This window comes from Saccopteryx leptura, chromosome 5, assembly GCF_036850995.1.
Source record: "Saccopteryx leptura isolate mSacLep1 chromosome 5, mSacLep1_pri_phased_curated, whole genome shotgun sequence".
NCBI lineage: Eukaryota > Metazoa > Chordata > Mammalia > Chiroptera > Emballonuridae > Saccopteryx > Saccopteryx leptura.
The window spans coordinates 174,584,166-174,607,225 of record NC_089507.1 but is presented as its reverse complement, the minus strand read 5'-3'; the positions used below and the strand labels follow the sequence as shown (position 1 = coordinate 174,607,225).

General features: G+C 41.8%; 1 protein-coding gene across 3 annotated transcripts in view; it reads right to left on the bottom strand.

The window, feature by feature from the left end:
• NAPB (NSF attachment protein beta) overlaps positions 1 to 22,879 on the bottom strand; it is a 49,621-nt gene extending 26,742 nt beyond the window's left edge. For 2 of the 3 annotated variants that reach the window (XM_066386959.1, XM_066386960.1), the window contains exons 1-2: positions 22,735 to 22,879; positions 640 to 719 (exon numbers count right to left, since the gene is read on the bottom strand). In XM_066386959.1, coding sequence (XP_066243056.1) covers positions 640 to 688 — 49 coding nt within the window. In that variant the 5' untranslated portion in view covers positions 689 to 719; positions 22,735 to 22,879. Of the gene's footprint in view, positions 1 to 639; positions 720 to 22,649 lie in introns of all 3 variants that reach the window. The other variant, XM_066386961.1, reaches the window with a different exon arrangement.
• Between the last annotated feature and the right edge of the window lie 181 nt (positions 22,880 to 23,060).

Sequence of the window (23,060 nt, the reverse complement as noted above, 5' to 3'; positions counted from 1 at the left end):
TTTTCTAGAGGTGATGATAAATTTGTTTCTCAAATCAGTGTCAGAAAGACACATCCCCACTCAGACCAATGAAAACAATAATTCTGTTGATTCTATCATGTGTAATTTCAGTAGGTAGAAAGCATCACTTTAAAAAAATCACAGCAAGTCTGTTTTGGTTTATACAAATAACACTCCCATCGTCACATTTCTCAATAGAACCGCAAACAGTAATCACAGAGCAATAGAGTAAGAAACAGAAGTTCTCTGTCTCTACTGCTGTTTATGTAAAGAAAAGCAGGCATTTTATGTCTCCTGCCTGTTTTCACTGAGTCTACCACAACTTCCAATCTTCATGCCAATAGATTGACTTGCACACATTAGTGAGAATCAAAACTATTCTTACTGTATGAAGTGGTTTATAGAAACTAAACAGATCTAGTCCTTATGTTTACATTTTATCTCAGGGTTTCAACTTTCTTCACTAAATCAAGGTCCTTTAATCCCACCCAGTTCATGCTGGCCACACCAGATAATCGGCACTGACATCTTGCTTAGTGCCAACAGTCTCCTTCTATGGGGACAGCATTCATTTATTCCTTCAAAATGATTTTAAAGTTATCTGCCTGAAAAGCAAACAAACAAAAACTGTATACATACCACTCCAATTTTTAGCCATCTTGAACATATTTGCAGCTCTGGTATACATTTCACAAGCCTCTTCTATTCTTGTGTTTCCTCTAAGAAAAATTTAAAAATTAGATTAAGTTTTTCTATGACAACCATACACATCCCTAATCCTCAAATTATAATTATTTAATGAACACGTACTATGTGCTAGACAAGCAGTATAGAACCTTAACAGCTACTTAAAGCGGATACACTTATTCCCCTGTTCCAGAAACTAAGGCATACAAACATAAAGTGACTAGCCCAAGGTCACATAGCAAGGATGCCACAGAACTGAGGCTCAAACACTGATCTGGCTGCCCCAGATCTTCACCCTTAACCAGAGTCCTCTCTATGCATGAAAACTAAAGTTGATATCAATCTGAGAAATCAGAAGTACATTTTTCAAAGGAGACTAAAATTGGAAGGATCAAGACATCTTTACCATGTTAATGTCTAAGAATTTAGCACTATGTTTATTCAGACTTAAAATAACAGAACCTGAAGCCGGAGCATATAAGAAAACACCACACTGTTCTGTGGCTATATCAGCTGTCAGCTATGGCAGGGAACAAGCCCTTCTTCCCCCAGTATGGAAGGGGCTTTGGGATCCAGCCACATACCCAGTGTGGAAATGAAGTTTACAGCATCCTGAGAGGAGGAAATTCCATTGCTGCTTTTAGAACCTACAGTTTTGGAAAGTTTTTCCACCAGGCAGCTGATTCCTCTAAGGCAGTCATCCCCAAACTACAGCCCGGCCCACGGACCCATGCGGCCCCCTGAGGCCATTTATCCGGCCCCCGCCGCACTTCCAGAAGGGGCACCTCTTTCATTGGTGGTCAATGAGAGGAGCACTATATGTGGCGGCCCTCCAACGGTCTGAGGGACAGTGAACTGGACCCCTGTGTAAAAAGTTTGGGGACCCCTGCTCTAAGGAACAGTTTTAGCTGCTTAGAAATTTCTCCTTGCATAAAAGCCAAAATAATTCTCTGTAACTTCCACCAGTTTTTAAAATCAACCTTGTTTTCACTAAGCGAAGGCCCTTCTATTAAAGATGTTTCTCTCTCTTGTCTGTCTATATTATAAACACAGAATAACCAAAGGAAAACCATGATAGAGCAGCCTGTAACTGTGCTGTACACATAATGAGTAACTGAGAGTGAAGTATGGACATAAAGACTAAGAGACAGGAGAGGTCAAGGATGACAAGAGTGGGCATGATATGAACATGAGTGAGGGTATCCGCATATGCCAGGCTTTGAACTCCACTTAGAGGCATGCAGCTCAGTGTCAATCGCATGCAGTAGGGCTGGTGGGCCCAGGCAATAGTAACTACTAACTGTTTGACTCAAGGCTAGTTCTTTAGGTCTTTGGGCCTCTATTTTCACATGTATAAACTGAGTATGATATTATGTATACCTTTGGGTTGTTATGAGGATCAAAAGAAATTATCCATATATAGTTGCCATTGTAGGACCTGACCCAGAACTATGTACTCAATCAGGGTTATTATAATCAGATTCATGTATTGAAGGCATAAAATCCTTTAGGGATATTTGTACATCATGTCTAATAAGGTACTTGTGTCTAGAATATATAAAGAACTAGTACAACTCAATAATAAAAAGACTAATAACCCAATTAAAAATTAAGTCAAGGATCTAAACAGACATTTCTCCAAAGATACAAATAGCCAATAACCACATGAGAACATGCTCAACATTAGCCATCAGGGAAATGCAAATCAAATGATACCACTTCATTTCCACTAGGACGGCTAGAATCAAAACACAGGTAATAACAAGTGTTAGGATGTGGAGAAATTAGAAACCTCATGGATTGTTGGTATAAATACAAAATGGTGCAGCCACTTGGAAAACAGTTTGGCAGTCATTCAAAAGGTCAGACACAGAGTTAGGATATGATCCAGAAGTTCTACTACTAAATATAAACTCAAAAGAAATGAAAACATAATGTGCACACAAAAACTTGTATGCAAATGTTCACAGCGGCATTACTCCAAGTCAAAAAGTGCAAACAACCCAAATGTCCATCAACTGCTAGATGAATAAATAAAATGTGGTATACATATAACATGAAATGTCATTAGAAATGGAATGAAGTCCTGATAAATGATATAATGTGGATGAACCTCGAAAGCATTATATATCAACTGAAAGAAGCTAGTCGCAGAGGAGCTCACACTGTATGATCTCATTTATATAAAAGGTACAGAACAGGCAAATCTAGAGATGGGTTACTGGTTGTCTAGAGTAGGAGTGTTGGGAAAAAATGGGGGTGTGGGGTGACAGAGCTTCTTTTTAGGTTATCAATATGTTCTAAAATTGACTGTTGTAATGGTTACACATTCTGTGAACATACTATAAATGACTGAATTCTACACTTTAAATGAGTGATCTTTATAGTATGCAAAATTACATCCACATACATACACACACACACATACACATAAAACAAACAAACAAAAAAAACCTTTGGGGGATATGTCACACAGCACAGGACAGGATGGCAACAAGCCATACCCAAAGTGAAAGTGTCACAATAAGCAAAGCCTGCTCTCACTCACACTTCATGTTCCTTTTCCTCCAATTCAAATCTATACATACATTTTTAAAAACCCAATTAGCTAATCTCCACAGTGGAAAATCCCTAACAGAGTTTTCAATCTTAGCCATAGCTTCTTGGAGCTAACAAAGACTTGTCACTTTCTCGTGTCTTGTTTTTCTAAAGTATAACAGGAATCTTTAACTGTAATTATAGTACAATCATTCTTCTTAAAGGTTTCCAAATAAAACTAGCTTAGTTAAAATGTACTTTATCATGTTATTTTCAGAGACAGAATGCCTACATCATGTCAGGTTTTATGCTGAATATTCCCAAGTGTTATGTCATCTTTATTATTACAACAATCATGAGAGACGCTATGTCCACTGCACAGGAAACTGTGTCTGGACGTCAATGGCCTGCCTAAGATCATTCAGCCAGTCAGTCGGTGGAGCTGATGCCTGAATTCAAGTCTAGTGATTACTATAAAAATATCAAGTGAACCCTGCCAGCCTCGAGACCCTTACTTCTCCTAAAACAGAAGTGTTTATTTTAAAAGCAATATAGCTGGACCAGGTGGTGGCACAGTGGATAGAGCGTTGGACTGGGACGCAGAGGACCCAGGTTCAAAATCCCAAGGTCACCAGCTTGAGCCCAAGGTCTCTGGCTTGAGCAAGGAGTGATTGGTCTGCTGTAGCCCCCAGTCAAGGAACATATGAGAAAGTAATCAATGAACAACTAAGGTGCCTCAACTAATAATTGATGCTTCTCTTCTCTCTCCCTTCATGTCTGTCCCTCTCTCTGTCTCTGTCACAAAAATAAAATAAAATAAAAGCACTAGAAAAACTCAGTTGTCATACATAGAACTTAAGTTTAAAAGCTAATTAAAAAAATGTACTTTTGAAATTATTCCAAATGCCTATTCCTTTATATAGATGAAAGTTATTTTTTGTAAGTTTTAAGGACAAATATTCAGAGTTCACATTCAATAATTCAACTGATTGCTATCCAGAGACCACAGAGTGAGGGAGAAGATTCTTGAACACAGAAACAACTTTCTGTGAAGGAATCAACATTATCAAGTGATACAATATATGTACGTGACACTAAATTGACATTAAGAAAACTAGATTGAGCCAAATAGACTATTTTTTGGTATTATGGTATCTTGACTTTGAAGAGGAAAACACTCCTACCACCATGAAGAAACCAGTGACCAGCCTGCATAAGAACCACCAGCACCAGCCCCACCACCGAGCAGCCCCAGCGAAACTCCAGCTCCTGGGCAAGGCTGACCTCCCTCCTCCTGTGGACCTGCTTAATCAGGAATCACTTACCGAGATCAGTGTGTACCAGAAAAAACACTAAGGAAAGAGTTTCTGCCCTTGAGGCTATCAAAATGCTAAAGGAAGAATATGCAACTTCAGGTTAGAAAGGGCCAGTGTCCGGCCCCGGTCCATGTCCCACCAGGAAGCTTGGTCAGAGCACATGTCTCACCAGACACCAGTGCACAGGGGAACTGTGTCTGTGAGTCCAGCCTGTGAGTCCCTGCCTCTCTTCACAATGCCATCCTTTTCATTCCCATTTAGATGACTGGGGACGGGGAGGAAGGCTGGAGAATCAGCTCTGAAAAATTATAGCCCATTATTTCAGAGAGCTCAGGTGTTATCCTTTAGAAACCAATTAATTCTCAAATAATCTAAAGTCTTGGTTTTTCCTTTTGAAACTAAATAAAGGACACCTCATTTAAAATGAAGTTGAGAAGCCCTGAAAGGGGCATATCTTACCCACCTACCACTTGTTACAGCCTGAATAACCAGCAAGAAAAAGAATTACTTTGACAAGGGAGGACATTCGCCACATGGAATTTCATCTCCTATTTTTTAAGACAAAGGAGGAAGATCCCTCCCTGCCCCAGAAATAATACACTAACCGCTACTTGTAGCCAATGATAAACGACCAAAACTTTAAACTTTTGTTCTTCTCCAGTGAACTTTTGTTCAAAACAGCTCTCCCCACTGCCTCCTAAAGCCTAATAAAAGCAAGCCCCTCTCCTCTGTTCTGCACACTGGCTTATGGTTTTCCTTAGCCTGCTTGTCCCAAATTGTACTGCTCTGCTTTTCTCAAAGAAACCCAACTGGCTCATAAAAGAACTGGTTATTTTATTTGCCAGCTTGCCATTACCACCCAGATTAACGACTATTGTGGAGCACTGTGAAACACCGACAATTACAGTACACGCACTTTTAAACCGTGGACGGGAGGATGAAGACATCAAAGTGGAATCATGGGCACAAAAGGAATACACATCATGAGATGTATCCAAAAGAAAATGTGACAACTGCTGAGGTAGTAATAAAGCTGCTTCTAAAATCACCAGCTGTTAGGTTAGAAATGTCATAAGAAGTGACAGTGACAACACTGTGATGATGTGAAAGCAGAACTAGAGACAAAAATCAGGCCAACCTCAGATTACACCAACAGATGTCAACTGTATCAAAGGGCTGAAAACAGGGGTCCTTTTCAGTCGTGCTCAGGACCCGCCGGGAAAACACCACCCAGGAGGGGTCTCCCTCTTCTCAGTCCTCCCCAGCAGCATCTCCTCAGCCACTGGGCTCCTCTCTGGGGAGGGACCGACGGCCTGCACACAAGCCTCGGTGACAGTGCTGATGACTGGGTGTCTCAAGGGAAGACACTATCCATTGTTTAGAAAGTTTCCCCATATGTCCCTCTAACAAGTGTGCAGGCTCTCCACACCAAGCAGTACTCCCACTCTGTGGCTACTAGTCGGTGTCCTACCACTGACAATTCTGAGATTAACTACCTAGAGTCAGTGCTGACCCCACAGGTTAAGGGCTCAATTCCACAAGACTGCCCTACTTCAGCCACCAGTCCTAAGTACTAACTAGTTTCCCGGGGCACTCACATCTCCAACACGTACAAATCAGGGGCTCCCATGACTGTTAAATTGAATAATTTGCTAGAATAACTCATAGAACACAAGGAAACATTATATTTACCACCAGTAGTTTATTATAAAGGATATGACGAAAGCACACAGGACAAGGTATGGGGGAAGACAGTTCATGGAGCTTCTATTTTCCTCTCCGAGTGTGCCACCTCTCAGCACCTCCAGGGACCAACCCAGAAGCTCTCTGAACCCTGCCATTTAGGGCTTTTTCTGGAGTTTCATTACACAGCATGATTAATTAAGTCACTGGCCACTAGGGATTAATTCTCAGCCACTCTCCCATTCCTGAAGGGGGGTGGTAGGACTGAAAGTTCCAACCCTCATACCACATGGTCGGTTCCTCTGACAATTAGCCCTGATACTGTAGCCATCTAGGGACTCACCTTATTAGCATAAGCTCAGGTATGCTTGAAAGGGGCATAAATAACATAGGATATGCTTCTCTCACCCTTATCACTGAGGATCACACAGGGTTTTCTGCAATCACAGCATCACAGCCATATGGAACTATTTATTCTGATATAGTTTATCTTTCATAAGCAATTGATTTTCACCTGATACTTCATTTCTGTAACCACAGCTTCTAGAAACTCGGAGACTGCCTAGATAAATGTAACCATTTCAAGATTATTTATTTCTGGGTTTAATATATGTATAAACAGTCCAACTTTTTTCACATGATGTAGGAAGTAGATAGCTGCATCAGGGAAGAATGCTAATTTGCATTTGTACACCAAATGCCTGACTAGGAAACATCAGTGAAGACTGGCAGTAGCAGTATTGAATATGTTCTATTGGAGCTCTAAGACTAAAACAAGCAGGGAAATGGGTAGAAAAATAACACGGAAACATTTGTTCTGATAAAGTACAAATAACTGAACTCCCACACACACACACAGACTTCCCCTGGAGAAAAGGGGAAACAGAAAATACTAGCCTGACCAGGCGGTGGCGCAGCGGATAGAGCGTCAGACTGGGATGCAGAGGACCCAGGTTCGAGACCCCGAGGTCGCCAGCTTGAGCACGGGCTCATCTGGTTTGAGCAAAAGATCACCAGCTTGGACCCAAGGTTGCTGGCTCGAGCAAGGAGTTACTCTGTCTGCTGATGGCCCGCGGTCAAGGCACATATGAGAAAGCAATCAATGAACAACTAAAGTGTCGCAATGTGCAACGAAAAACTAATGATTGATGCTTCTCATCTCTCCATTCCTGTCTGTCTGTCCCTGTCAATCCCTCTCTCTGACTCTCTCTCTGTCTCTGTAAAAAAAAAAAAAAAAAAGAAAAGAAAAGAAAATACTCACAGACTGACACACAGGTAACGAATGTTTTCCAGAGCAGACAAAAATACTAAATGCCTAAGTAAGGAACGAAGCTAAGCATATTGAAAAAGATTCATAGTATAAAAGTAAATAGTATAAAAATATCCTAAATAAAAAGCAAAGAGAGCCTGACCTGTGGTGGCGCAGTGGATAAAGCATCGACCTAGAACACTGAGGTCACTGGTTCAAAATGCTGGGTTTGCCTGGTCAAGGCACATACGGAAGTTAATGTGTTCTGCTCCTCCCTGCTTCTCTCTCTCCTCTCCTTCCTCCCTCACTCCCCTCTCTAAAATGAATTTTAAAATGTAAAAAAAAAAAATAAGCAGAGATTGCATAAAGAAAAATTACAAATGAAACCATATGTAATAAATATCATAAAGTAGGATGACAATTAAAAACCAACCATATACCAGTCATACCAATAATGTAAGTGCGCTGAAGTTCACAAAACAAAATCCAACTCTTTGCTCAAATGGGAGAACTACAACTAAATAAAGCTATTGTGACAAAGACAAAAGATAAAGAGATGGTCAAAAGTATATACCCTATATGCCAACCAGTTTTTGTTAGACAACCTCAAAATCTCCCACAGGCTTCTCTCTTGCTCACATTACCTACTGTTTCAGGCTGGTTGTGAAGCTGATAGCTCCTTCTCCATGGTCATCTTTCTCTGTCTTGAAAAGCAGCCCCTATCTGCAATGTACTCTTAAGACACAGAGGAAAAAACCCATGGCGGAAGCGTGGGATGGCCCCTACAGCTTTTGCTCAGATGGAGCACGCATCTGTTCATCCTTCTCACTCCCTCAGTCAAAGTCAGTCACTGGCCAATGGGAGCGGAAGTGTAGTCCTCCCAGAGCCAGGCAGCACAGGTCACATGCCAAGAGGCAGAATGCATACTCCTCTTATGAAATACAGTTCTAAAGAAGGCAAACACAATAAGAAAGCAGGGATTACTACCCTGATATCACACCAGGTAGTATTTGGGCTCAAAATGATCAAATGAGATATAGAAATTGACTTCAAAATGATGAAAATACACTCAATAATAAAATTATATTAGTTGTGAATAACTATATATGTACCAAAACATAGTAGCCACCTTTATAATGCAGAAACTACAAAAGATGCAAGACGACAGACAAAATTACAGCTATAAAAGGAGACAACCATATACTCTTTTAGTCCAAAGCAGGTCAAGTGGATCAAAAATAAACACAGAGGCCCTGGCCGGTTGGCTCAGCAGTAAAGAGACGGCCGGGCGTGTGGAAGTTCCAGGTTCAATTCCCGGCCAGGGCATACAGGAGAAGCGCCCATTTGCTTCTCCACCCTTCCCTCTTTCCTTTCTCTCCATCTCTATCTTCCCCTCCTGTAGCCAAGGCTCCATTGAAGCAAAGTTGGCCCGGGTGCTGAGCATGGCTCTGTGGCCTCTGCCTCAGGTGCTAGAATGGCTCCAGTTGCAACCGAGCAACAGCCCAAATGGGCAGAGCATCACCCCTAGTAGGCATGCTGGGTGGATCCCGGTCAGGTGCATGCGGGGGTCTCTCTGCCACCCCATTTCTCACTTCAGAAAAACACACACACACAAAATATATAATAATAATAAACACATGAAAGATCTACACAGCATAATCAGTAACTAGATGTTAGGGATGGCTATCAAGTCATACACTCTGATAAGAGAAAATCTACCTTCTTCTCAATTGCACATGGACCATTAATAAACACCAATCATATATCTGGTGGCAAAAAGAACCTCAGTAAGTTCTCTGGTTACAATGAAATAAACCCAGAAACAATATTGTATAGGGAAACAAACACAAAACGCTATATGTTAGGATCTATGGGATACAACTAAAACATTAATACAGTTTTAACAAAAACTCAACCATAAATATTTGAATCCATATAAATAAAATAATGGAAATCACGAATTAAAGGCCACTACCTACCCTACCCTCCAAAGCCAGGGTGGGGGAAGAATAAAGGAAAGCAATACAGGTAAAAGCAGAAATTAGTAAAGCAAAAAACAGGATTCTAATAAAACTCCTAAGACAAAATATTAGTTGTTTAGACAGAAAGAATCAAAAGAATCAAGAAAAAAGCAGAAAAGCACACACACAAGAGAAAGAAGTGACAAGAGGGAAATTACTGAAATAAAGAACATTTTAAAAAGTCATAAAAGACAACTCTGAAAATAAAATTTAAAACTTAAAATAATTTCCTAGAAAAATAATTTTACCAAAACTGACCTCAGTAGAGATCAAAAGTTTAAACATTACAATTTCAGGGGGGTGTATAAAAAAAACCCTACACACCAAAAACCCAAGATAATTTCACTGTAGGAGGATTCTACTTGTGAACCCCAAAAAGAAATAATCTGTGGAAAAGGACTGTAATTAACTGGGCTCAAGTTCATAAACAGCCTCTAGTAGGAGGCTGACAGAGTGAGAGCACTGAATTTTAGGAAAAGCCACCAATCAAGCTTTCAATCTTTGGTACAATTCCTCTGCTGTTTATACCATCTGAATCAATCACTACAGGGAAACCCTGGTTTTCTCTTTCAAAACAATGGACCTCCCCTGTCCAATCGGAAATGCTCAAATTGTATCATCTATATCCACCAATCAGTACTGCACACTTTCGAAACCTCATTTAGATAAAATTGGGAACTTGGGCAGGAACTTTTGCTTTAAAAGGCCTCCTTCCCTATGTCTTCATGGGGCAGAATTCAGGTTGCTTCTTGGATATGTGTCTCCTAGGCTGCAGCTCTTTTTGCTCAATAAACGCTTTTTATTCTTTATAATTTTCTAAAATTAAGTTTGGTTTACATATTTAAACCTTCAAAGGCCAGAGCACAGGAAAAAAAAAAACCTTCCAAATTTCTTTTCTTTTTTTTTTTTTGTCTTTTTCTGAAGTGAGAAGTGGGGAAGCAGAGAGACAGACTCCTGCTCCTGCTAGCGCCCAACCGGTATCCACCCGGCATGCCCACCAGGGGGCGATGGTCTGCCCATCTGGGGCATTGCTCCGCTGCAACTGGAGCCATTCTAGCACCTGAGGCAGAGGCCATGGAGCCATCTTCGGCACCGGGGCCAACTTTGCTTCAATGGAGCCTTGGCTGCGCAAGGGGAAGAGACAGAGAGAAAGTAGAGGGGGAAGGATGGAGAAGCAAATGGGCACTTCTACTGTGTGCCCTAGCCGGGAATCGAACCTGGGACTTCCACATGCTAAGCTGATGCTCTACCTGAGCTAGCCAGCCAGGACCCAAATTCCTTTTTTAAGGCACTTGTAACATCAATAATATATAGTTCAATCAGATAGTCTATATACAAATAAATTGTAAATAAAAGACTTGAAATAAAATATTTAAAAACAATCCATTAACCTGACCAAGTGGTGGCACAGTGGATAGAATGTTGGCCTGGGATGCACAGAACTCAGGTTGAAAACCCCGAGGTCGCTAGTTTGAGCGCGGACTCATCCAGCACGAGCGTGGGCTCATCAGCTTGAGCATCAGCTCATTCAGCATGAGCATGGGCTCACTGGCTTGAGCGTGGGATCATAGACATGACCCCATAGTCGCTGGTTTGAGCCCAAAGGTCACTGGCTTGAAGCCCACGGTTGCTGGCTTGAGTAAGGGGTCACTGGCTCAGCTGGAGCCCTCCAGTCAAGACACATATGAGAAAGCAACCAATGAACAACTAAGGTGCCACAACGAAGAATTGATGCTTTTCATCTCTCTCCCTTCTGTTTGTCCCTATCTGTCCCTCTCTGTCTCTTTTGCTAAAAAGTAAAAACAAACAAAAATCCATTAGTCTGTTAAAAGAAATACATAGAGGAATTATTCAGGGAATACAAAGACAGGTCAGTATGAGGAAATCCATGAATTAACATATTAACAACAAAGGAGAACAATCATGTTTATCTCTGCAGATACTGAAAAGGTCTTCAAAATATAACTTTTCATTCAATCTCTAGTGAAAATATCCATTAAAAGAAAAATTGATAGGTATGTCCTTACCATTAAAAATATATATTTGAGTGCAAGAAGGTGTTGATCTATTAATTTGTTATATTTTAATGAAATACCATTCATATCATAAGCTCCATTTAAATACAGAAATAGCTAATGTTCTGAAATTCTTTCACAAAGTTTCCTTGCTGTGAAATCTAATTAGGAATCAGTCAGTGAAAAATATTTGAAGGTAGAAAAGCTTTACCAATTTTATCAACTAATTAAACACAAAGTAAAAATAAATTATAGGCACTGGTCGGGTGTCTTAACAGTAGTGTTGGCCAGGCATGTGAAAGTCTTGGGTTTGACTCCTGGTCAGGGCACACAGGAGAAGCGACCATCTGCTTCTCCACCCCACCCCTTTCTCTCTCTTTCTCTCTTCCCTCCCATAGCCACTGCTCAAACAGTTTGAGCAAGTTGACCTGGGTGCCGAGTATGGCTACATGGCCTCGCCTCAGCTAAAATAGCTCAGTTGGAGCAGTGGCCCCAGATGGGCTAGAGCATCACCCAGTAGGGGGCTTGCTAGGTGGATCCTGGTTGGGTGCATGCGGGAGTCTGTCTCTGCTTCCCCACTTCTCACTTAATAAAAATAAATAATAAATTAAATAAATAAATTATAAAGTCCCCTATAACTAGAATGCTTGTATAAACAGTCTTGGTTTATATCTCTTGGCACCTCAAAAATATCCCAGTTTGGACAATATATTCATTACTACTCTATAACCCAGAGATATAGGAAAATATTTAAACAAATTTTAAAGTACGTTTAAATGTTATTTATATATAAAGAGTAGTATTTAGAAATTGAGAATTGACTAAGTAAAATCAGGAAGTAAAGGAGAAAATGCAGTCATGGAAGCTATGCCAAATTCATCATTTATTTAGAACTGATACTATGTCAAATTAATAAGTCAGAATATAGAAGTATCCTAAAATTATTTAGAATTATAGTGCTAACCAACAGAAGAATTAAAAAGAAAATTACAGTTATTTCTAGGGAGTAATTTAGGAGAAATATTTGAGGAAAATTTTACTTATAAATTGAAATCTTTTGGTATTCCTTGCATTTTTCTTCCAAATATATGTAGCTAACACATTTATACTAAACAGATGTTTAAATAAAACATAGAAGTGACATGAACTCCCCCCTTCAGACTGCTGCCTTTGTTCTTGAAAACTAGACAAAAGAAAAATAATCAGCATTTGTATTAACATTAACACATTCATTTTCTCCATCACTATTCACTAAGTGCCTACTGCATGCCAAGTGCTGGGTGATCGTACACAGCAAAGCAGAGCCAACTTGGTGGACGCCTTTGACAGCCCATTATGGAGTCACTGTCAGCCATGACAGTAATGCCAAGTGCTATGTCAAGATTGAGATAATGGAGTACAATGGGAATGCCCTTAAGAGGGGCCCAGAATACCCCAAACCATAAGTTTGGACACTTGAATAAGGACTCCATCTGGACACTGATGTGAGTAGGACCTCTACCCCTTATGGGTTATAAGAATTCAGAGCTCTGATCACCGAACGTTCAAGCTTGGCTGTACCATGGGTCAGGTACAGAGCCCTGCCAGACTTCCACTCTACCAAACAAGTGCTGCCACTACAGCTGCCTGGCTTGAAACTGACACCTGCCTCTCCACCTGCAGACACTGCCAGTGACTGGAACTTCCTGCCAGATACTCGCTCTATTCACTTCTATCACATAAGCTCCCACTCTGTGTGTAACCTGTGTGTCTTTACTGACTTACTGGGGAGGTCTCCCCTAATTAACCTGGCATTGTGGAAAGATACCATGTTTGAGTGACTCCTGCAGGGATGCTCCCTTCCTCACCATGATAAGCACACCACAGCAATAAGACAGACTCCCAGGAGCTCACATTCTAGAGCCACACACCACCATAGGGTCGTCCCCTTTTCTACACACCTCACAGGGCTCACAAGAATGAGAGACTAAATGGTGAACACTGCAAAAAATACAAACAGAAAAAGGCCAATTTGGTAATAGTTTATTATTTGATATACAAACTATAACTTGACATCATAATTTGAAAACCAAATAATTACAATTACAGTGGTACCCTGAGATATGAGTTTAATTCATTCTGTAACCGAGCTCATCAGTCAACTCGTATATCAAACAAATTTCTCCCACTTAAAATAACTGAAATAGATTTAATCCATTCCAGCTCTGTGAAACATCCCCAAACCATCCTAAATTATGAAAAAAGACATTTTTAATTAAGAAACACACATGTATACTTTACCAATGCTTAACAAAATATATGAAATAAAAGAAAAAAGTGTTATTTAGTACTGTATTCTTACCTTGGAGACAGACGAGTGCAGCTAACAGAGGTGAATGGCAGAGGAGGAGGGAGGGAGGAAGGGATGCAGGCACTGTAGACACATAAACTGAAACTGCACTTTCTTAACACTAAATGTAAACTAAAACTGCATTTTCTTTACTTTAAACTTAACCTAAGCTTAACATTACGTATTTTTCATTTAATCATCACCTTTTTTGCCTTTTTGGCTGCACTTTCGGCACTTTCACTTGCAGGACTTCTGAATAAAAATCTACCCAAAGAGGTATGCTTTTGCCTGCCTTTTAAAATGTTACGGAAATGTGACAAACAAGTGTCATTAAAAAGTGCTGAAGCACGACCAGTTGAAACTTTTTCTGGGTGTTTCTTTTCAATGAAACTCGAAAGCTTCTCCCACATTGCCAGCATGTCTTTAATTTCACTTGTAGAAATCACTTCCTCCAACTCGACCTCCTCCTCACTACTAATCTCTTGCAGAAGCTCCATATGTTGCATCATCTATAGCTCCTTCAACTCAGTTGAGAGTTCCTCCTCATGTTCTTCGACAAGCTCATTTACATCACCCTCATCTACCTCCAGACCCACTGACTTTCCGAGGGACACAATCTCCTCCAACACTTTTACCACGGTCTCGGTCCCTGGTTCGAATCCTTCAAAGTTCCTGTCTGCAACATCAGGCCATAACTTTTTCCATGCCGAGTTCAAGGTTCTTCTTGTAACCTCTTGCCATGCCAAGTCAATAATGCGTAAACATATCATGATGTTGTAGTGATCTTTCCAAAACTCTCGAAGGGTTAGAATTATATTCTCAGTCACCTCAAAGCAGCGGCGGAACAAGTGCTTTGTGTAAAGCTTTTTAAAGTTGGAAATGACCTGCTGATCCATAGGTTGCAAGACTGAAGTCGTGTTGGGCGGGAGGTAGAGGACTTTCACAAATTTTAACTCATTGAGAATGTCATCTTCAAGACCAGGTGGGTGGGCTGGAGCATTATCAAGGATTAGTAATGCTTACATCAAGAGTTTATTTTCTTGAAGATATTTCTTCACTGCAGGGCCAAACAGGAGATTTACCCATTCAATAAAAAACTGCCGTGTAACCCATGCCCTAGTATTGGCGTGTCATATAACCTGCAGTTTTTCTTTAAAAATCTTGTGAGTCTTAAAGGCTCAAGGATTTTTGGAATGATACACTAGCAGTGGCTTTACTTTACAGTCACCGCTAGCATTTGCACACAATGCAAGGGTCAGACAGACCTTCAAGGGTTTATGGCCCAGCAGCTTCTTCTCTGCGTGATGAAAGTCCTCCGGGGCATTTTTTTCCCCAAAACAATCCTGTTTCATCACAGTTGAACACTTGTTGGGGGATGTAGCCTTCCTTTGCAATAAGGACAGCAAAACGAGCGATGTACTCCTCAGCTGCCTTAACGTCAGCACTTGCAGCTTCACCATGCCTCACCACCGAGTGGATGTCAGATCTCTTCTTGAAATTTTCAAACCAGCCGTGACTTGCCTTAAACGTATCTTCTGCTGCCTCTTTTGAGGTTGACGGTTCTTTCTTCTTCAATTCACTGTAAATAATACGTGCCTTTTCGCATATTACAGTCTCTGTTACTGCATCTCCTGCCAGTTCTTTCTCTTTCACCCACACCAGCAGAAGATTCTCCATTTTTTCATGGATATTTGTCCTTAATTGGGACAGAATTGTAGTTCCTTTCGCTGGATTTGCGCTTTTGATAGCATCCTTTTGTTTAAGGATGGTACAAACTGTAGATGTATTGCAGTCATACAGCCTTGCCAGTTCAATCACTCGTACACCATGCTCATGTTTTTCTATTATTTCTTCCTTTACTTCTATCGATATCATTCTCTTCTTCTTCTCACCACTGTTCTTTACACTCACTTTCTTTAGCCCCATGATAGCACACAAAAAAAGTCAGTAAAAAATGCAAAAATGATGCAAGAACGAGTACAGCGCACGAGCTTTGGCTTGATTCTGTGGGTAACATGCGAGAAAGAATGAGATGCTGGTGTTGTACTGCCGATACTGGACCCATGCGCCAACACGCCAACTAGCAGCAGCTCCCTGAATCATGACTTATATCTCGGGATTTCACTCGGATCTCAAACAAAAATACAAACCAAGTCGCAGCTCGTATCTTAAAAAAAACACAACCGTATGTTGGTCTGCTCGTATCTCAAGGTACCACTGTAATAGTAATATAGCTCTGTACAGCTTAATAAGCACTCGGATAGCTCATTCAATCCTTACAATTCTGAAAAGTAAGTTATTTTCGTCTGCCCACTTGAAAGCTGAAAAAACAAAAGCTCCAGATATGATTTACTTGGCCAGGGTCACCAAATTAGTAAATGAGAGAATTGTAGCTACATTTATTATGATAGTTCATACAGAACATATATTGTATAATATATAAATAACTATCCAATATATAGGTTATTCTATTTTTTCCATTAGTACATCAGAAATATACCACTTGTCTCTAAATTGGAGCTAATTACTTTTTTTAAAAAAGTTCCATCTGCATCTGAATATCTATTTTAACTGAGGAAGATCTAAATGCTTTACAAATGGCATAACAAATCCCCACCTTATTTTAGAAAACCTTAAGCAAAATCTTTGTCAAAATAAAGCTGTGTAAAAGAATACTGATACTTAATGGTCTACAATGATTAAGAACTATTCCCACCCTTGGCGGGTAGCTCAGTTGTTTCGAGTATTATCCTGCTATGCCAAGGCTGCAGGTTGGATCCCAAATCAGGGCACATAAAGAATCAACCAATTGATACATTTAAATAAATAGAATAAGTAGGTGTTTCTCTCTCTCTCTAAAATCAATCAATAAAAAGATTATTTAAAAAGGTATACTCCCTATTTTCACAAATAGATAAATTATAGACATAATTATTTCAAGGTAACCCAACAGGATTATTTCATTAAATTTACTTTGACACTGCCAGATTTATGTCTCTTTCATAAGCTTTGAGATTGGAGAACACTCAAAAACAAGAGAAGAAAGCATTAACCATCCAGAACATCTTCCCACTGTCATTCATAAGCAGCCATTCTCTTTGATGTGATTGTGCAGGCTATCCCCAATCTGGTCTCCTGGTAACAGAATGGAGAGGATCTTAAGGGAGGCTTCAGACATGCAAAAGGATCTTCCAGTCAAACCCAGGCCATACTAAGCAGTTTATTTAGAGATCACACTAAGCCCTTGATTGAGATTCTAAATTGGAATTTGAAAAAAGTACCAAACTCAATAGCTCACCTCTGGAAACACTTGGAAACACTACACTTTTGCTGGTAGTTTTGCTATACTATATTACCCATTCAGAAAGAATATGTTTAATTTAATTTCACAACTACAAAAACACATCACTGTCTAACTGACAGTCGAGAAGAACACAGAACATCACTAACAGTGGTTTCTTGTGATGGTTGCATCTCCTAGGCATCTCTTCCTGTGGGGGATGGCGAGGAACAAACACTGAAATTTCTAAGACAGCACGGAACTTGTACTGTACACACAAAATATATGAATGACTTTTTCTTGGGACTATAGAATGCATATTTTAAAAATCATATTTTATTTTCAATCACAGGTGACATATATTATATTAGTTTCAGGTGTACAGTCCAGTGATTAGACATTACATAACTTACTAAGTGATCATCCCAATAAATATCTAATGTATCTGACACCACACATAATTATGAGAATATTATTAACTATATCCCCTATGGCTGCTATACATCATGATTTGTTACTTGTTAATCCCTTCACCTTTTTCACTCATTCCCCCAAACCCCCCTCTCATCTGGTAACTGTCAAAAAGGTCTATCTATGAGTATGATCCGTTCTGCTTGTTGATTTATTTTGTTTTTTAATCCAATTGTTGATAGAGATGTATTTATTGTCATTTTATTTTTCATATTTTTAAATCTTTTTTTCTTCTAGTTCTTAAGGAAGACCCTTTAGTATTTCATGTAATGCTGGTTTGGTGGTAATGAACTCCTTCAGCTTTTTCTTGTCTGGGAAGCTCTTTATCTGTCCTTTGAATCTAAATGATAGCTTCGCTGTAATCTTGGTTCTAGGTACTTGCTTCTCATCACTTTAAATATTGATATTTCTTGCCAATCCCTCTGGCCTGCAAAGTTTCTGTAGAGAAATCAGCTGACAGTCTTATGGGAACTCCCTTGTAGGCAACTATTTTTTCTCCTGCTTTTAAGATTCTTCTTTAACCTCTGACATTTTAATTATGATGTGTCATCATTCTTCATTTCAGTTAGTGTAGCCTTCATTTCTGACTAGTCCTTTTTTATGCTGTTGCAGTTCTAAGTTCATTGAACAACCTTATAACCAGTGTTTTAAACTCTGGATCTAGTAGCTTGGTTGTCTCCATTTTGTTTAGTTCTTTTTCTGGAGTTTTGTTCTGTTCTTTCATTTGGGACTGGTTTGTCTCCTTGTTTTGGCAGCCTCCCTGTTTGTTTCTATGTACTAAGTACAGCTGGCTTGGTGGAGTGGCCTAATGTAGTAGGTGTCCTGTGGGTCCAATGGCACAGCCTCCCCAATCACCCAGGCTGGGCACTTGAATTATGCCACCTGCCATGTGGGCTGTTACACCCTCCTCTTGTAGCTAAGCCTTGGTTGCTGTTAGCAGGTCAATGGTAGGGAATTACCCACAGGTCATGAGCTGCAAGAACTGGCTCTGACAACTGACCACCAACCTCCAACCACGGTGGTGATCCGCTAAGCAGGGGCCCACCCTACAGGGCAGGACTTACTTCAATGGTGTTCTGGTACCAGTTGAATCTGCCTGTTGAATGTGCTGTTTGTGGAAGTGGTTGGATGGCAGTGCTTTGACATGGTCTAAAGCTGTCCACTGGGTACACTGGTTCTGGAAGACGCAGGCCAAGGTCAACCACCACCTATGTTCTGCCCGGGGCCACCCAGCATGAGCTATAAAGAGATGTGCAGCTAGCTGCTATTTGTGGTGGGCTAGGAAGTGCCCAGGTGAGACTAAGCTGTGAAGTAAGGCCAGCTGCTACTACTGCCACACCCAGGGCCACTTAGCAAGAGGTATGAGGCTTGCCGAGGCCAAATATTGCTTGTTTGAGAGATTTTAAGCATGATCCAAGACAGGCTATTTCTATGGAAAAGCCACGGGAAACAGCTTGGGTGGGCCTGAATGTTGGGCAGTGTGGGGCCTCAGAGAATCAGCAGGGTGGGGCAAACAGTGTATTGGTGCCCACTGGCTATGTGAGGGGAGGGCTCAGAAAAGTAACAATCGCCTCTGCCAGCACTTCTATCTGGGAGAAAGCTGTCACACCTAGTCTCAGCCTAATGCTGGATAATTCAGTTCCTCCCCATATGTCTCTGGTGCCTTTTAAGCTGCTGCCCCCAGTGCTGGAGCTCACAGGGAGTGAGTCCTAGTAAGTCTGAGCATTGGCCCTTTAAGAGGAACTGCCTGGGACTTTAGCAGCCACAATCCCTTTTGGTTTTTATAGCCGGAAGTCATGGGGACTTCTCTTTCCAGCACTGGAATCCTGGACTGGGGGACCCGGTGTGGGGCCATGACCCCTCACTCCTCAGGGGAAAACTCCCAGCCAAGATGTCCATCTTGATTTTTATCAGCCACACATGGGTGTGGGACCAGCCCTTTCCACGTCTCCTTAAAGATGTGGCCTCTTCTTTAATTCCCTAGTTGTAGGACTTCCATTCAGCTAGATTTCAGGTGGTTCTGATTTATGGTTGTTCTGTAGCTTACCTGTAATTTTGATGTGGTTGTAGGAGGAGGAGGTGAGGGTTGTGTTTACAAATGCCTCCAATTTGACCAGGAGATAACTTTTTTTCATGTACCTTTCATGAAAGATATTTTCATCTAATTTTACTGAAAGCCATAACAAAGGAAGAGCCATAGAATAGCTGTGAGGATACAGTATTGCCACAGAACCACTGTAAGTGGTAGATAAACAGAGTGAAGATAAACTCCCAATAGGTTTTAATCTTCAGTAAAGACCGAGTCCATGATGTAAAATATCTGCAAAATGCAGAGCACATGTTAATGACTGCTACACCCTCAAAACAACAACATCTGTTCTCTTTAAAGCACCAGATGATCGCCTGACCAGACAGTTAAGCAGTGGTTAGCATCGGACTGGGGCACGAAGGACCCAGGTTCAAAACCCCAAGACCTCCAGCTTGAGTTCGGGCTCATATGACTTGAGTGCAGGGATGTAGGATCATAGACATGAACCCATGGTCGCTAGCTTGAGCCCAAGGTCACTCACTTGAGCAAAGGGTAACTTGCTTTGCTGTAGCTCCTGGTCAAGGCACATATGAGAAAGCAATCAATGAACTAAGGAGACTAAGAAGCCACAACAAATTGATGCTTCTCATCTCTCTCCCTCCCTATCTGTCCCTCTCTCTGAACCTATCTGTCACACACACCAAAAACAAAACAAAACACAAAAAAAACCCCAGCTAGTCAGCACTTAAATATATGGGCTGAAATGATACAATACTCATATCAGTATTGTTTTGTTAATTCAGCAGTCTGACATGGAGGAGGACTACACTGTGGTTTAAATAAAGGATAACAATTACCTAGGAAAATTCTATAGCTAAGGGAAGAGAAGCAGGGTGGAGTAACATATATTCCAGCCCAGAAGGACATTGACATGTGCAAGTGATGTCAAATATAACGTAAGATTCTAAACACCTAAAACTGATACAGAATGTCTTTTCATTGTAACTGGGAGACAAACTAGGCCTGGTTTTTGGCTTCAAATAATTATACACTATTAAAGCTCACAGAACTCTTGAGAATTCTCTTCTTCCCTAAGCATTCCTAGAACTAAGAATCACTAAAAATAACACAATTCTCCATAGTAAAAGTAACACTTGTATGATACAAAGCTCTTTCAAAATTTTATTTCATTAAAAGAGCAATGATCTAGCCCCAAAGGTTTTTGGCTCTGAAATACCGACAAAGTCACTTGAGTCTGTCTGGTTCTCCTCTTCCTTGATAAATAACTGGGGCTAACCATTTTAATAAATATCCTAATTATTCCCAACCATTCTAAATGTTTTACAAAGATAAACCCATTGAACCCCCCACACACACACACTAAATATGAGATATACTATTATTACCCACTGTTACAGAGAAGAAACTGCAGCACAGAGAGGCTAAGTCAACAGCCCTAGGTCCCAAAGCTAAGATAATATAGTGACCTGCTGTATCCAGTCAGACAGACCTACAAACTAAGTGTGAAGGGTCAAGTCTTCTTATATGGCCTGTCAACACAGTAGGTGATCAACAAGCTTGGAAAAAAAAAAAAAAAAAGATGTTTCAAAACGAAAAAGCTTTCAAAATCCTTTTAGGATTAATGACAAGATTTGACCTAGTTTTACAAAAACAATAATGCAACACTTCAAGAAAATAAAATGTGTTCTCCTTGAAACAAGCATCAAGTGTTGTAATGCTCTTTTCTTCTGCTACTTACAAATTCTCTTCCAGGGAAGGACATCCTGACTTGAAATGGGCTGTGACAATAAATCATTTCCTGGCATGAGGTGCTATGACATTAAATAAATTTTAAATGCTTTCTGAATCAGAGAAAGGATCTGTTGTTTGGTGTTAGTAACAAGTTTTAGGCAGTGTTCTTCTGTATTGTGGTAACTTTTAATGAGGAACAAACTTAGAATTCATTGTTGTCATGTCAAACTACATGTCACTGAAGAAGTTTAGAACTAGTCTGGGCAAACGCTGTCTTTAAGACCCTTGGGGACACGACCCTCAGCTTTCTGTATCCTTTGCACCCCCCACCACTGTGCATCTTGAGAAACCTGCATTTCAGCAATTCCCCAAGAGACGTGTCAACGATGGCCAAGTATTATTCCCAAAAGAATGGAGCTGGCGAAATAAGCAGATTCCAAACTGAATTTGCACAGAAATAAAAGCGTGTGTAACAACAAACAGTTAAGTATGGGCCACCTGTCCTTCCCAAAAATAAAAATACGCTCTTGGTGTCAGCAGAGGTCCTTTCACTTTCAAAAGGGGGGAAAAAAAGCCACAAAATTTCTGCCTCTCAAATCCTAAAGAGCTGAATCATCCACCTATCCAACTGCCACAATTCTTCCAAGAATAAGCTTTGCTTTCTGGAACGTCCGAGGTCAAGACCTTCCCTGGAAGAGCACGAAGCCCAGTAAATGAAAAGGATGCCCGAGGACGCTGGTTCCAGCAGGAGCCGCGTTTTCCGCCTCCACAGGAGGCCTGGCTCCTGCATCAGTCCTGGCGACAGAGACCACGCTGGGAACGTACCCGTTCCTGCCCGAGGGTGTATTACACCGACACCCGGCGCGGCGGGGCAGAGGCGCGCGGGCCCCAGGGGCGCGGCCCGGGCCCGGGCCCGCCACGCAGCTGCTGGCCGCCTCCGCTCACCAGACACAGGTCTCCCAGCTCGGACCCTCCATGGGCCCCACCGTCGGCCTCGCCACTGCGCTGAGGGCCCACGCACCTACGTTGCCGCGGCCTCGCCGTGGGACCGGGCACCGACGCAGGAACAGCCGTGCGCTCGGGACGAGAGGGCGGGGGTCCTGGGGGCCTCGCGCGTCCCCGGAGGGCGCGCTGGGGCTGCAGGCGCTGGAGCTCCCTAGGGGCTCGGAAATCGCACTGTGGAGGTCTGCAACCCTAGGGCTCTCTGCCGGGCGCGCGGGCAGCGACCGGCGGGACCGGCCGGCGGAGACCCCCGGGGCACGCGAGGTCTAACGCTCACCCAAACAGCCCTCGGAGGAAGGAGTGGGAAGCCTTGACTCGCTTCTCGGCCTCCGCCATCAGCTGCACTGCCTCACGCTCCTTGCCTGCGTTGTCCATGTCGCCTGATGCCGCCACCACAGCCTTCTCAGCCGTCTGGGACGCGCTTTCCGCGCCTTCGGTCAGTCCTCGCACCCGCGGGGAACGCAGGCGCGGTGTGCATGGATTGCCAGTATTTGTAGTCCGGGGCCCACCCTACAGGCGGGGGGCGCAGGCGCAAGGCGCATGTTTTGCCGGGATTTGTAGTCCCGGGCTTTGCCCGGGTAGTGGGGGATGCCCTAAGCGTCAAGGGCAGATCCCAGAAGAGTGCAGAGCGGGGTGAGAGCGGGTTTGGATCTCGCTGAACTGGCGCCGGCGGGAGGCCCTAGGCCAA